Source organism: Callorhinus ursinus, unplaced genomic scaffold (assembly GCF_003265705.2).
Source record: "Callorhinus ursinus isolate GAN/ISIS: 27379988/994484 unplaced genomic scaffold, GSC_fseal_2.0 scaffold3, whole genome shotgun sequence".
Classification (NCBI taxonomy): domain Eukaryota; kingdom Metazoa; phylum Chordata; class Mammalia; order Carnivora; family Otariidae; genus Callorhinus; species Callorhinus ursinus.
Window position 1 is genome coordinate 56684298 of NW_027397065.1, and position 16184 is coordinate 56700481.

At 35.9% G+C, this 16184-nt stretch overlaps 1 protein-coding gene across 3 annotated transcripts in view; it reads right to left on the bottom strand.

The window, feature by feature from the left end:
• PARP8 (poly(ADP-ribose) polymerase family member 8) overlaps positions 1 to 16184 on the bottom strand; it is a 172779-nt gene that overhangs the window by 58315 nt on the left and 98280 nt on the right. For all 3 annotated transcript variants that reach the window (XM_025867303.2, XM_025867304.2, XM_025867302.2), the window contains exons 5-10: positions 14315 to 14404; positions 13690 to 13760; positions 12101 to 12178; positions 10891 to 10985; positions 1145 to 1205; positions 621 to 711 (exon numbers count right to left, since the gene is read on the bottom strand). In XM_025867303.2, coding sequence (XP_025723088.1) covers positions 621 to 711; positions 1145 to 1205; positions 10891 to 10985; positions 12101 to 12178; positions 13690 to 13760; positions 14315 to 14404 — 486 coding nt within the window. The remainder of the gene's footprint in view (positions 1 to 620; positions 712 to 1144; positions 1206 to 10890; positions 10986 to 12100; positions 12179 to 13689; positions 13761 to 14314; positions 14405 to 16184) is intronic.

A 16184-nucleotide genomic window follows, 5' to 3' on the forward strand; every position in this document is an offset into this window, starting at 1 on the left:
GTGTGTGTCTGTGTGTGTGTGTGCACGCACGCACGCATGTGCAGATGCACGCATGTGCATGTGTATCTGGTAGGGGAAGATATCTTAATCCAGTAAGTATTGGCAAGATTTAATAATCATGTCCTTTGCTGTAAATAGCTATCACTTGAGATATAGCAAAATCATCCTTTAAGATAGTGGAAAACAAAAACATTACTAAGATCTCCATTTTTAAAAAAAGAAGTATGTTATATTTATAGTTAGGCTAAATTCATCAGTAATCAAAGGTGGGATAAGTGAACACTAAAATCGAATCCCAGAATCAGAGACATAAATAATTAAATCTAAGGGCAACCCAAAATATACTTACTGAGCCTCTACTATATGCAAAGTTCTCTTTTAGGTTTTATTTGTTTGTTTCACAGCAACTTGTCAACTCCTGAAATCTATACAACTAAATGTATGTCTCTGTTTCCCTAAGTTAGACTGGCAATAAACCATCTTTGTTATGATGCAAGTATATTTAAGTACCATTACCAAGATAGCTGCAATTATGCTCAGAATTACCAAATGAACATTGTGTTTCATGCACAGAGCACAACTAATTAATTCAAAATAGTAAACAGAGAAATAAAACTAACCTGGGCCATTTAAATACTGTGTAAGTGAACAGTGCAGTCGGACAATTATAGGTTCTGTTCGAATCACTTCCCAAGCCACAGCAATCTCCTCCTGTGCAAATATATTAAAAGATGAATTAGTCATCTTTTATAGAGTTCTTGATTTTTTTTTCCAAAATGAAACTTTTTTAAATTTATTTTGAAGAAATACATATATCAATTAGACTCACAAGACCTAAGGTTTGAAAAAGAATGTCAAAGTTTTCCTAATTTTTACCTTCTACACAGAAAATTAAAGTAAAAATTTAAGAAATAATGAAGTACTATAGTAAGAGCCCATAAATTTCAGAATATATTAAAAGAACCAATGTAAAAATATACATAAATAAAATGTGTTTCTTCAGCCAGTCATTGTATTTCTTTATAATCACTTTAACAAAATCAGCTTGTTACTAATAATATGAGAAACAAATATTTATTTTTTTCCAACAGTACAAATAAACGCTTCTGAATGTACCAATCATATTGTATAAATTGATACTTACATCCAGAAAGCTAACATCAATATGCAGATCAATATCTACATCATCAATGGCTCCGTATTCCCTGAAAGCAAAGATTAACACTTATTTTTCCATTTTCCTTAAAAGATAATGTGTGCTTGTTTAAGTCAAAGACTCAATCCCTAACTCTTCTCGCTGATCTCCACAGAGAGCTCAGAAGTGACTGGGGACATGAATTAACGAACTCCATGTAGTTGGATTGTCATCTCCTGTGACTATTTATACCATCTAGACATCTTTCTATTTTTACGTACATGCATTTGCATACACAAATTCAAGAATTGTTTGCTTCATAGTTTCAAACATCCCCAGTTCTCTGTGGCAAATTCAACCACTTGGTTTTCATTGTGCTCTCTGAAGAGGAAGAGTTGCCTCAAAGGGCAAAGGAAGGAGTTTCTGACAGGAAGAAGGGGTGGGAAAATAATTCACTGCCACAAGGATGTGCCCGTAACTTTCCCTTCCATGCTAAACATCACTGGTTCTGACCGGATCCACGGGCTCTGCCGCTTACATGTCATCGTGTTTTGATAGGCAGCTCTGAAAGTCTGATATATCCAAATTAAAACAAGTAACAACACCATGTGCCACATGAAGACGTTCTAAACACCAACTTTTCTCCAGCCCATGTGGAGCCGTAAACCAGCATACATACATGAAAGAACAAAAAAACAATAGTTTCCCCAGATTCTCTATATACACATATCTGTATTTTTTATATGTTTATAAAAGTATGAAGTTACAAATGCTATATATGGTGAGAAATAAAATTATACAGATAACTGAAATGATAAAAGTTAGCTGCCAATATTTATTAAGCGCTCATGTGCCAGAACTTATTCTAAGAATTTTACATACACGTGACCATGGTTCACGATAGGTACCACCACCACCTTTAATCTATTATACACGCATGAACTGAGGCTGAGAGTAATAAAGTAACTTATCCATCATCACTCTGCAGCAGAGCCAAGATTTAAACACACACATCCTATTTATTTACGCAGGTGATTAATCAGTTCACTATTCAATAAACTATCACTTTGCAGGGTCCTCACCGTAGCCTTCTGACGAGGATACCATTACTATCCTCGTTTGCAAATGATGAAAATGAGCTTTAGAGAATTGAAATCAGACGCCAAAGAGTCGATAAATCAGTGGGGAAGTCAGGCATTGAATTCATGTTCAATTTCAAAACTGTGTGTGGGATAGTATCTGGCACCTAGTACTCAATGATAATTTGTGTGTATTACGTATTCAAGTAAGGCTAATATAATACAAAACTGTGGCACTTGTCTAGGGTTCAGAGAAGACACCTTTAATGATCAAACAGTTTTATGTAATTTGATGAATGAAGGAATTGAAGGGTTTTTTTGATTTTTAATGTCTGACACACAACAAGCAGCCTATTAGAATATAAGAACTCAGGGCGCCTGGGTGGCTCAGTCGGTTAAGCGTCTGCCTTCAGCTCGGGTCATGATCCCAGGGTCCTGGGATCAAGCCCCGCATCGGGCTCCCTGCTCGGCAGGGAGTCTGCTTCTCCCTCTCACTCTCCCTCTCTCTCAAATAAATAAAATCTTAAAAAAAAAAAAAAAGAATATAAGAATTCAGCCTCTGTGCTTTCTCCATCATCCCCTTAAAAATATATCAAAACAGGGCTCCCTGCTCAGCTTGTCCCTCTCCTCTGCCCCACCCCTCCACTTGTGCACTCTCCCTCTCTCTCTCAAATGAATAAAAATCTTCAAAAAAATTAAAAAATTAAAAAATATATATATATCAAAACCCTGACCACATTTTCAGTATTTATGAAATTGTATTTTTTATTCTTTGATGATAATATTTTTAGATTACATAAAAAAGAAAAGGGATAAAAATTATTCACATAGTAATTGATTTTTTAAAAACACTGCATGGGGGTGGGAACCGGAGGGGGACATGAACCATGAGAGACTGTGGACTCTGAGAAAAAAACTGAGGGTTCTAGAGGGGAGGGGGGTGGGGGGATGGGTTAGCCTGGTGATGGGTATTAAAGAGGGCACGTTCTGCGTGGAGCACTGGGTGTTATACGCAAACAATGAATCATGGAACACTACATCAAACACTAATGATGTAATGTATGGTGATTAACATAACATAATAAAAAAATCTGTATTATTCATAAAGGATAAGAACACTTGTAACCTTATGCAAATTTAGATACAAAAATATGCCAATTTATTTATGAAATTATACAGACACCATGCCAAGAATAAGGACCAAGCAAATAAACCATCTCTTCTATGCCTCTGGTTCAGGGGTCAGCAAGCTTTTCCTGTAAAGGTCAAGATAGTATTTTAGCCTTTTCAGGCCTTTTCTGGTCTCTGTCACATATTCCTCTTGGTTTTTGTTTTTCTTTAAACCCTTTTAAAAAAGCAAACACTATCTGTATCTCTCAGGCTGTTCAAAAATGGGCCCCACGACCCAGTGGTCATAATTTGCCGATCTTGAACATCAGCAATTTATTCATAAATATAAAACTCAAACATCTTTTGTGTTGGCAAATTAAAAGAAAGAACCACTAAATGTAATGATGAGGATCAATTATTAATGATGTTCAACAGACATTTAAGTGGGGTGAAAACTATAACAAGTATGTGTAAACTTCTGCCTAGAAGGATGTTTGTGAGTGTAGAAACTGGGGACAGAAACAAATATTAAATAATAAGGAAATACTTAAACTATAGCACACTGGTACAATAGAAAAATTTTTTACCCATTACTAAAGAAGTTGATATAAAAATAATTACTACCCAGAGGGATATGTTCCAAAATATACTATTTGGAGCAAGTAGATTACCAAAAATGCATGGAAACTGAAATGCCCTTTTTAAATAAAATAGAAATAGAAAAACCAAAAACATTTTTTAAAAAAATACTTATTTATTAACTGTAGATTGTGGGTAAAGTTTATTTTATAAAAAATTTATGTGTTTTCTGGGGCGCCGGGGTGGCTCAGTAGGTTAAGTGTCTGCCTTCGGCTCAGGTCATGATCCCAGGGTCCTGGGATCGAGCCCCATGTTGGGTTCCCTGCTCCGCAGGAAGCCTGCTTCTCCCTCTCCCACTCCCCCTGCTTGTGTTCCCTCTCTCACTGTCTCTCTCTCTCTGTCGCATAAATAAATAAAATTTAAAAATTTTTTAAAAAACGTACCTACTTTTTCTGATTACTATGGTAAATAAAGCTCATTTTATAAAATGTCAGAAAAACACACAAAAGCAACTTATAATACTACCACTCAGGTAATTATCTTCGCTTATATCTCATTCCATATTTTTATATGGTATATAAAAATTTGTCCTGCTCTTTCTTTCACTTCTTCTAAAATAAGTCTTTTTCTATATTATGAAATATTCTTCAAAATCATAGAATTAAATGGTTGTATTTGTATAAATACAATTCTATAATAAGATAATGATAAAACTATGAGGCTGCTATATTTTTTTTTACACTGTAAATATTGATAAAAAGACCTCTGGATAAAAATCTATGTGCATCTGTCTTCTCACAGAATCATTTCTAGAATTATTGCATGAAATAAATAATATAACTATATTTGGGAGTCTTGATATATGTCATTTAATTACTATTTTAAAAGGTTATGACCATTTCTAACTGCACCAGCCAGCTTATCACGGTGACCACTTTCCACATCCCCACCATCACCACGCATTCATTTGCTCGGGTCACTGCCAGTTTCCCAAGGGAGAATAACTTTTGTTTGGATTTAGTTACAATGGCAAGACTGGTGCAATTAGAGGCTGAGAGAAGGGAATCAGAGACAAGAAAAATCAGTAAGAACCTTACCCACAGCTGTTTTCTTCAGAGTTTTCCAGACCACTTCAACAGAATTTATCATAAAGTTATGATCAGAAAGTGACATGTGTTCTTTTAAAACGTTTAATATGTGAATCTTTCAAGTATTCTTTATATGATTTCTTCAACATTCTTGTGGTTAGTATCTTCCCAATTTCTAACACTATCAATTTATTTCAACAACAACAAAATTATAAGTGCTCTTCCCTGCCACAGCAGAGCACAAAGAACACAAATACAGAATTTTGAAGAGGCAGAGGCATTAAAGATTTGCAATTAACTGGATTCTGCAGGTGTAGATCTGTAAATAGTTACACTTTTTGTTTTTATGCCACACTTCAAAGAATTCACAACAGCGCTGCGTATATGCAAACCAATTTCCGTTGTGATGCCCTTTTTATATAATGCCAGTAATTTCACATTTCCCACTGCGAGATTACAAAGCGTGATTACAGTTTGTCCAGATGCAGCGACCCAGTCATCAGGATTGCTTCTATATCTGAATAACTTTCAGTTGCCCCGGATCTCATGAATAGCAAATGCAGAATCAAGTTAAAAGCCTAAAATATGAATGCAACTTGAATTGTGAAGCCAGATATCTGATTGTGTCCTGAATGCTGTATTGGGTTTATAATAACTCAAAATAATTTCATGCACTGCCTATATTTATTCACTGTGAAAAGATCGCATCAAATTGAACGTGAATACTTTTTCAAGATAAGGAGAACAACATAGAAATGATCTGATGCAGTTGTTACACCCTGGAACTGAGAAAGGACTGCTTCACAAATTTTTTTTTTTCCAGACATCTGAGCTACTCTCTGAACCAACATATCTTGAAATATGGTCATTTGATTTTGGATATGTACATGTGACCTAGTTCATTTAAGAACATATGTATGAAATGTATTTTTCTATGAACATGTATTTTTGAGGGCACCATGTGTTAGAATTCTTGGCAATTTTTTCTCCTAATTTTTAATGGAACTAATCAAGATAACATCATCATTAATGACACACAACATCCATACTCACAATATAGTAAATGTTAGACCATCTCTCCTTGTCCTCCTTTCTCTATAAAACTACAGCTTATTCATTATACTGTTGTGATGTTTTATAACACTACCTGATCAGAATTAGCAGTGACTGCACTGGTTATAAAAATATTATTCGATATCTAGCCTTCCCTTATTAGCTGTCAAGGAAATTATACATACACACACATACATGAAATTCTATCACAGATTCTTGGGAAATAAAATCATTACTATTCAGTTATTTCTTGCATTCAGTGACTGGTCAGTTACATTTTGAGAAGAAATAGATTCTGTGAGGAAACATAACACCTTCTATGACATCTGAAACTCAACAAGCATTCTCTCTGCATGCCTACTCAATGTGTGTTTTTTGCTCAGTGTGGGAGAGATGTTTGTGAATGGGCCAAGAAATATTAAATTCAGTAGTCAGAAAGAAATCTTGGAAGATTAAAGCATTTGCAAGACTGTATCCAAAGTGCTCTGAAGTTTCTCTAAAAGGCAGCAAGACTGAGAAGAATGTAAAAACTAGGTCCAGATTAAAAAGGAAGGCAATACAAAATGACAGCGTATAAGAGATACAGTTTCTACGACCCCTCCTCCCCCGCTGAAAAATCCTTGGTTTTACCTGAAGAAAGTACAGGCGCTGGGAATAGGGGTGACTGTCTGGGATCTAACATTCTGAAGCTTTTACCTAGATTATGGGCCAGTGTTTTCAGAAAATACTCCCCCCTTTGTTTCTTCTAGGTGCTTCCTGTCATCACTTTCCCCGGGTTTTCAGTCAGACCATTTTTCTGGAGGCTCCAGAAGCAGGAGTGGGAGTACCAATAGCTGGAAATGACACTACAAATATCCAATGGCAAATCTTTTGAGGAATGACGTCTTCAACATAGGTTAAGTTATGCTTCAGTAACAGACTTCTTCAGCTCTCAATGGTTTAACACACAAAAAAGGATTTATATGTCATGAACACTACATGTTCCCTATGGATTCGGAGGGCCGGAGGGGAGTTGCTCCTCACTGGGGCCACTCAGGAGGCCATAGTGATGGAGTCTGGGGGAAAAGGGAACTCCTGAACTAGTACCCATGCTCACATTTCACTGGTCAAAATTAGCTGTGTCCACTCATCACATTAAAAGGGGCAGAGAAATAAAATGCTGCCAAATACCAGAGGACAGGAACCAGAAGATCTGTAAGTAATCCCACCAGTCACTACAAATGGAAATGCAGAAATCCAGAAAAAGTGGTTCATACTGATTTCTGTGGCTTTTCTCTCCTTCCCCTCCCCTCCCCTCTCCTTTCTCTTTCTTGCTTTCTCTCCCTCCCTCCCTCCCTCTCTGAAGGAAGTATGTGGGCCTGAATATAGTAGCATAACCTCCTTAACCTTGAAAACTCCTCAGTATGCCCCGTCCTCCAGAACATCAACTCCAAAAGGCCCTATTACAATTGTCCATCCACAAAAGGTGATCAAATGCAGAAGATGGGGCGCCTGTGTGGCTCAGTCGGTTAAGCAGTTAAGCGCCTGCCTTCAACTCAGGTCATGATCCCAGAGTCTGAGAATCAAGCCCCATGATGAGCAGGGAGTCGGCTTCTCCCTCGCCCTCTGTCCCTCCCCCCATTTGTGCTCTCTCTCTCTTGCTCCCTCTCTCTCTCAAATAAATAAAATCTTTTTTAAAAATGCAGAAGAGTCACAATCTTGTAATCTTCCAACCTTCATTAAGCATTTGTCATGATAAAAAGGCTAGAATATTACTCATATGGCTTCGACTTTTAAAACAGAAGATGGTATGATCATAAAGCAAAGGTTATTTCATATGGGTTAGACGTGTGAAACACCAGAAGCAAATTGTCAGAATCATTTCATTCCTGACCACGTGAGAATTCTGTGACTTGTAATTCCCCACACCTTTCTAAAAATCTTAACCTCAAATTGTTTTCAGGATGGCACTGATCAAATTTTTTTTAAATACATGACTGGAGGAGAAAATGTATAATGAAAAACATAAAACATCCTCATTTTGCTGCATGATTCAAGATGAGACATGTTCATTCAGTCTGATAAACTGATGGTTTACCCTGTTTCTCCAGAAATCTAACTCACTTCCAATACAAGAGCCTATGAACTGGAATTGTCATCAGTGTTTATAAGTATGGTTCAACACAGCCAAGATTCTGCTTTTGAATGATATGGCCACATAGAGCTGAAATTACCTACTTCAGTAATGAACTGGTCATTAGTCCCTGTTTCTATCTCCTCTTTCAACCTACTTCAAGAGGTTTTTGTCTCAAGTGAGGCAATGCCAGTTCTTTTCATCTCTTACAGAGAACTTAGATGTGGTTAGCTGCCTTTCTCATTAGACGTCACATTAAAAGAAAATGACACCAAATAGCCTATTATGCATATTGAGGTACTTTTGTTCTTCAAACTCCATTAAGTTCTTATAAACCTCAATTAAGTAAAAGAACAGCTAATTAGAACAGTCTGTTTTCAACAGGCTTAGAACTTTGCAAGGAAGAAGATTCCAAGACCTTATGCCTAACTACTACTCTTGCCATGTCCCCAAGCCTCAGTAGTCGATACTAGACAGTAAATTCATTCATATTTATTACAAGTAAATCAGACTAGTCCTGCTGTGATTCATACTTTATATCATGAGGCCTCTGGGAGGTTATTTATTCTGGAAACATTCTCGATAGCTATAGAAAATCTACAGCAGGCAAGAACATGGCTTATGTTAATAGAGATTTAAATTGAATCAAACTTATAAGTGAAATAGGGAAGGAGAAAAAAAAATCAAAGCCATTTATGACTTTCAATATGAAATTCCAAATATTTATCTAATTTCAAGAGTTGATAAGTTATCAATAATTTTGTTAATAATGGAAAATACTTAGAGATGATCACTGGTACTTAAATTCTTGCTGGAGAAACAAAAAATATCCCACATATATATATATACATATATGACAGTGTAATTAGAGCTTAGCATGGAAATGTGTGTTTAAGATAATTCTAAGGAATTACTTTATATAAAGGTAATCAACATGCACTAAGGCAATACCCTAAAACGATAGGTACCTCAAGTGAAAAGAAGCTGAACTATATGTTGTATTGTATGATTAACTCTATCCCAGACTTATTTTTTTTTAGTGGGGGAGGGGATTAAATTACTGCAATCAAAGTGTTAAGCGGTCAAGCAAATTTCGACTCAAGTTAAAAAATTAATCCTTATTTTGAACCATTTATGGATAAATCCCTACTGCCTTCTTCATTTATTCATTCTAACACCCTTACGGACTATGCATATTCCCTACCCTGGAGCCACAGTAGAGATTAACTGAGAAATAATTGCAGCTAATTTGCTAAAACCTTGAAATTTGCAAATATTTGCTTTTCCAAGCATAATCCCAATCACTCTCAGTCCACTGCAGCTCACCACACCTCCATGAGTGGGAGAGACAGGATGGATGTATACAACCCCAGCTTACTGAGGCTGCAGGTGGTGGTGAGTTTGTTTCTGAAGTTAAAATGAAACACTTGACAATTATCAATTGTAGCTCTGTTGTACTTCCCAGCTTAAAATATTTGCTGGCTCTCTCCAAATCTAGATATGTCCATGGAAGAGAAAGTAACCGATAATGTAAACATCTTTCATGGATGCCATACAAACAATCAAGAATCCATCAGCCCATATTTCATATATTCCCTGTGCTCTATTAAGTACCAAAATATAAGCATGATTAAAAAAACAAAAACAAAACAAAATAAAACAAACCAACAAAAAAGCGCACTGTCCCTGCATGCACAGAATTTAGGGTCTAGAAGGGGAGAAGTAAACCAATAATGACAAGACACAAGAAGTTGAGAAGCATAATAAGTGAGGTGAAAGCCAAATGTGATAGAAATCCGAAGGGCAGAACGACTAAATCAGCGTTGGAAACTCAAAGGAGGCTCCAGAGAAGCTGGCCTTTGGATTGTGGCTTGAATAAGAATGAAGCACTCACTGGTGAGAAAACAGCTCGTGCAAACGCCCAAAGTCAAGAGGGAACAGAGCGCGTCTGGAGAACGGGGACAGTTGTGGTTTGGGTGGATAAAGTGGGAACCAAGAACAGGCTGGGATCGGGGTCTGGAATTCCATGGCAACTTGGAGGCTGCCCATCAGGCAAAGAAGAAGAATCTGAAATAATCAGATCTGACTCATGGAGGGAAACTAGGATAGTGACAGGAAAGAGTTTCTTTTTTAAATTAAGGAGAGGAGCTGGTAGGTAAGGATACTGAGGTCTTCTGAATAATTAAAAGTGATAAATAATGATCTTTAAATTATCACCAAATTATATATGAAGTAACTGCAAGATAAAATACATTATCATTCAAACACACACTGCAAATTTATGTCCTTTTTCCCCCCCTTTCTTTTTTTGGGGTCAGATCACATCACAATGTGATCTGGATACCAGTGGTTATGCATTATTTACTTTTATTGTTCACACGATGTGTCCTTGATTTATGATTGACTGCATGGGGCCAGCTGGCCAAGTGTATGAAAGGAACTGATTAGGATGCTATTTAAGACTGATATTTTATCAAACTAACTCTCCAAAATAACTAATTCCTTTAATGCACCAATGTACTCTTAAACCACATGTACCAAAAACAAAACCAAAAAAAATCCATATACAGCCACAGATAGTCCATTTTGTATAAGTAGAAACACAGCAGAATGTCTTAAGAAATTTCAAATATAACTAAGCCCAAGAATATTTCCACCTAAATAACTCAACAGAAAAATCCCAATGACTTACCAAATCATTTTAATTTTTATTCACGAGCGGTATTGATTTACCTGAGAGAAACTGCATGCGGCCCATATATCTCTCTCACTGCCGACAAATCAGCCTCAAGCTGGGGGTGCTTGTGCAGTTCCCCGTCATAGTTCACCTGACAAAAAGGGATGGTTCAGGAATGACTTAGGGGTGAAGAGAATCAAAAGAATCAAATACAAACCATCTCTTGAGCAGGTCCCCCTGTAGGTTCTGCCAGGGATATTTTCTCTGTCATCTTCATTGAAAAATAGAATACAGCAGTATATTCACTAAAGTTCATAGGTTCGCTTGTGTCATATGTCTCGTATAACTTATTATGCTCAAAAAGTAAAATTAGAGGGGTGCCTGGGTGGCTCAGCTGGTTAAGCACCCGACTGTTGATTTCAGCTCAGGTCATGATCTCAGGGTCGTGAGATTGAGCTCTACCTTGGGTTCTGTGCTGGGCGTGGAGCCTGCTTAAGATTCTCTCTCTCTCTCACCCCCCCCGCCACTGCTTGCACGCACGTTCTCTCTCTAACAACAGCAACCAAAAAAAGCACCACTTTAATCTACTACCTTCCCATTACGTTACACAAGTTACAAAACATATTTGATCAAGAAGTTTACAGAACCCAAACAAGATGCCATATACAGCCATATCCTAAAATCAATTGCACAGGTTAAAACTTTAACACTACCCTGGAAAAATAGTGAATTCTTTTATATATATGCATATGTGGCTACACCATTTTCATATGTATAAATTATGATATTCATCACAATTTTCCAACAAACACTTAACATCAGTGTAAGAGGAAAAGACAATGAATACAAATATTGAGGACGCTCAGTAACTTGGGACCATCAATTTTTATAAAGGTTAATCACGTTCTATTTAAAACTAACCATCCATGCTTTTGTTAGAAGTGGCATCATTTCAAAACACTGACTGAGCCCAATGTGCTTAAGAAATGTAAAAGTTGGAAACAGAATAAAATGCCGTCTGCAAAATCTCTGTAATGAATTAAGACAAGTTCAACGCAAGTGAGTGATTACAGTCAAAGAATTGCCAAAGTAACCTTAATTTCTGAATATATGTACAAATGAGAAACAGAGAAATTATACAGATTTGCAAGCCAGTTACAGAACTAACACGCAGGGCTCTCGGACCACAAGCACAGGAATCCACTAGGACATGGATGCCTACCGCAGACTCTGAGAGCAGATAGTTGGAAGGTCTGATGCACTCACCTGTCCTCCATAATAAAATTCTTCAGAATCATTATCACCTTCAGAATCTTCTTCCACTGTACTATTTTGTCTTGACTCCTTAAAATAAGAGAATCAGAAGAAAGTTTTAATGGTAAAACTAGCTTGCCTTCTTTCGAAAAGAAAGTAGATAATGGCCATAATGGATTAAGTCTTGTGCTTATCATCTGGATTTTATATAAAAGACATTGTTGGTGCAGTACAAACCAAAAACAAAAGGTAGTAAGAGACAATTCTGTCTTTATTAAGCTCTATGTATATCTTTTTTAGAAGTTCTATTTCATTGATTTTGTGTTGTACAATTTACCATTATATATATATATATATATATATATATATATATACATATATATACTATGTATAATCATCTACAACTTTGGCTTTGTTCAGATAGAACTTCTGAGAAGTTCATACTGATTCAATTTTTTATTAAAAAGTTCCTCGGCATTATTTATCCCTGACTATCCTCACTTCCACTGCCAACTCTACACAATGGTATGAAACAAAAGGCACTCTAACTCCAATAACAATTATGAAAATAAATATGAACTACATTATGAAGAGAGCGTTCTGCATATAGAAGTTATTTGCTTTAGATTTCAGATTTCAAAAGGATATTTAATTAAATATGCTTGAACTTGAAGTTTGAGTTTCTAATTAACTGAAACACATCTTTTATGTGTCTAAAGTGCAAACAATGAAAACTCATCTAAAATAACTAATGATGATATTCCTATCCCTGGCCCTGTTAAAATAATTAGAAGAAAGGCAAATTCCATTAGACACAGGAATCTATTAATCCAATGTTTTGGAATCATCCCTAAAATTTCCAGAACAAATTTCAAATTCTTAAGGAAAAAGAAAAACCTACAAAAGGGAATTTGGGTTTTTGGTTTTAGCGGCAGTACTACTAAATTTGTGGTTCTCGTTGTGGAAAAAGAAGAGTAGAGGGAACGGTACAACACTAAGAGAAACGGAAGGTCGTATTGGTACATAGTGTTAAGAGCAAACAATTATTGGTCCTGTTGCACTCATTTTGTTTAATGTCCAGTATTTATTGACTGATTCAAGCAAACTTTTTAAAGGTGAGGAAAGGCGTATGAGTTTGTTGTTGTTTTAACATTGCTCAATAATAATGACTCTATACACCCATATTCTTTGCTACCTTAGCTAAAGAGACCACCTTTTACAAATGAACCTGTGAGGGTCCCCTTGAAACAATGGATAGCCACATATAGTTGTTAGAACTGTAAGTTATATAAGTGCTCCTTAGTCAACTACATTATTTGACGAACGCACGGAGAATAAGTAAAGAAAGCTTCGTATGTATTTGATTTAGATTTAAACCGACATTCTTTCTATTATTTTAAAGGGAACTTCCTTCTCAGGGTTAATTCTAGGTCACTACCCTCCCGACACATTAAGTCTCTCAGCCACAAGCTTGTGTTCCATACACTAGATGCAATCTTAACACCAATGACAGTGATGATATTACCTAGAAATACGAGGTAAATTTAAAATACGCCTATATGTTTTCAATAAATATAAAACATGAAATGCAATTTCCATACCTCTCCATTTTCCTTCTGTAATTTGGATTTTATGGATAAGCAACAGTTAGTGTCATTTGTCTTCCTTAATTCTGAAAGTTATAAAACATCATTTCAGTTTTTAGTATACTATTTACCAAACATTTATAAGCTTCAGTATAAAAACACCCCTCAGGTATTCTCTCTTTGCAAGAAAATTAAGGAATATTTTGAAATTATATTATGTTGGGAAGTTACATGATATATAAGCTCTTCTGATTTTTCATTGCCCATAAAAAAATGGTCAAACCAAAGTGCCACTATACAGACTCCTTCAGCTCTCATTATGTATTTCATGGGATCTACATTGCCCTGAGTCAGCTTTTTAAATATTCAGTTTGCCTAGCAGTATCATTATGCATGGGATATTTCAGAGCAAATATCAACATAATGCATTTAAACAGGACTTTTTCAAAATACTGTAAATGTCTGTGTTTAAAAAGCTGTTAAAAAACAAACACAAGTTAAATAGAAAAATTTTAATGGGGATTTATAGATCCTAAAGACAAATATCTGTTACATGGGCTAAAAGAAACAAAAAAATAAAGCTACCTACAGGCAAGAAAATATTAACCTAGAATTTTAAAAAATAGTGTATTCCTATTACCTGTTGCTATTCGATGAAAAATTATTGGAATTGGTTCTGTAGTAACTAATACATCTTCATCATTTTCTGAACTTGACACGTATGTATTATCTGCAAAGAAATATGGACAATTAAAGGCATAGTAATTTGAAAAAAGACACCCTTTATTTAAAAAAATGAGGTTATATCCACATCACTTCTATCGCTCATGAAGCACATACTACTGCTCTGGTTAATCTCAGAAAAAATTAAGTGTATTTCAGATTTATGTGTGATTTAATTTTAAATGGCCTCTTTAAAGATGTTTGCATCTCCTAGAGGAATAGAGACTTTGGGTAGAGATTATAGAGATTATAACCCAAACATATCTCTCATATTCTGTGGGGCAACAGATCATTTGGATGCAACTGCTTGCCCTAACTCACTGAACAGGGTCCTTCCCAGTATCAGTACCTGCTAACCTTCCTAAGCAGGTTAGCGGTTGGAAGGAGAAAGCTAAACAAGAACATTTGGTGCAACAAATTCAATATCAAGTCACTAAAAAATTTGAACTAAAGCTTTCATTGAAAATCATACCTCCATATTACTCTAATACACATTTTTAAATTAAGTCTCACAACTCTTCCTCCATGAATTTTCATTAAATAATACTATACAAGTTGAATTCATAGAACATTAAATTATTCCACAGCTTAATTATTTTACTCATTATTTATTTTCTCTGGAAAATGTATTTTATAAATCTAGGATTTTTCCCTAGATAAATACAGACCTTCGCCTCTACGGTAATATAACACACAGCCATTTATCCTAGTTGGTTCATTGAGGAGTACAGCATCTGTGAGAGCTGTTTAACACTTCATCAGTTCATTAACAGTGGTCTTATAATACTCTCAGTGTTGTATAAAATATAAAAATAAAAAGTGTAAAATATTCCCAACAAATAACAGAAACCTGTATCAGTTTCTGCAAAAGGAAATGAGTATTCTGACAACTGTCTGAGTACAAGATAAAAGATCTTGAGCCAAGTTTTCATAATATTGTTTCAGTACAGTGAGAACATGATCTTTAATTGATAGATATCAAAGTCATTACTTTATTTCCAAAGAAACATCTGCACTGTTTTTAGACCTAGAGTAGTGAGTCAGTGAGACAGATATGTAGTCACAGCGTAGCCACAAAAGATGCTCAACAGAGACACACGGCTTTCATAGTCATTCTGGAAGCTAAGAGGACAGGAATGTAGATTAGATTTGAAACCAAACAGGTCTGCCCCATTACTTTATTTTCATTGCAAATTTTGCCTTGTTTTGTTTTCAAATAGCATCAAGGAAGGTGTGAGATTTTTGTGTTTATCAAGTGGGACCACAGATTAAGAAATGGATTTAATATAAACTTACTTTAATTACTGTCTCCTCATATTGACTGAGACTTTGACGTTCCATCTGGAGTCTCTTCTGTCAGTAACCTCATACGCTGAGGTAGGACTCAAAACCCCTCTATCAAAGCCATTATTTAAATTTCTTAAACCCTCATTCAGAGTCTTACTGATCCAAGTTATTTGCTATGGAATCAACTGAATTAGATTTTTCCTGTGCACAGTGGATTCCTTGAAGCAAACTTACGGAGAAAAGGAGTATTAGAAGTGTGGATTAGGGGCGCCTGGGTGGCTCAGTCGTTAGGGGTCTGCCTTCGGCTCAGGTCATGATCTCAGGGTCCTGGGATCGAGCCCCACATCAGGCTCCCTGCTCGGCGGGAAGCCTGCTTCTCCCTCCCCCACTTTTTCTGCTTATGTTCCCTCTCTGTCTCTCTCTCGGTCAAATAAATAAATAAAATCTTTAAAAAAAAAAAAAGTGTGGCTTAAAGTAACAGAAGTAATAGCTGACCACCA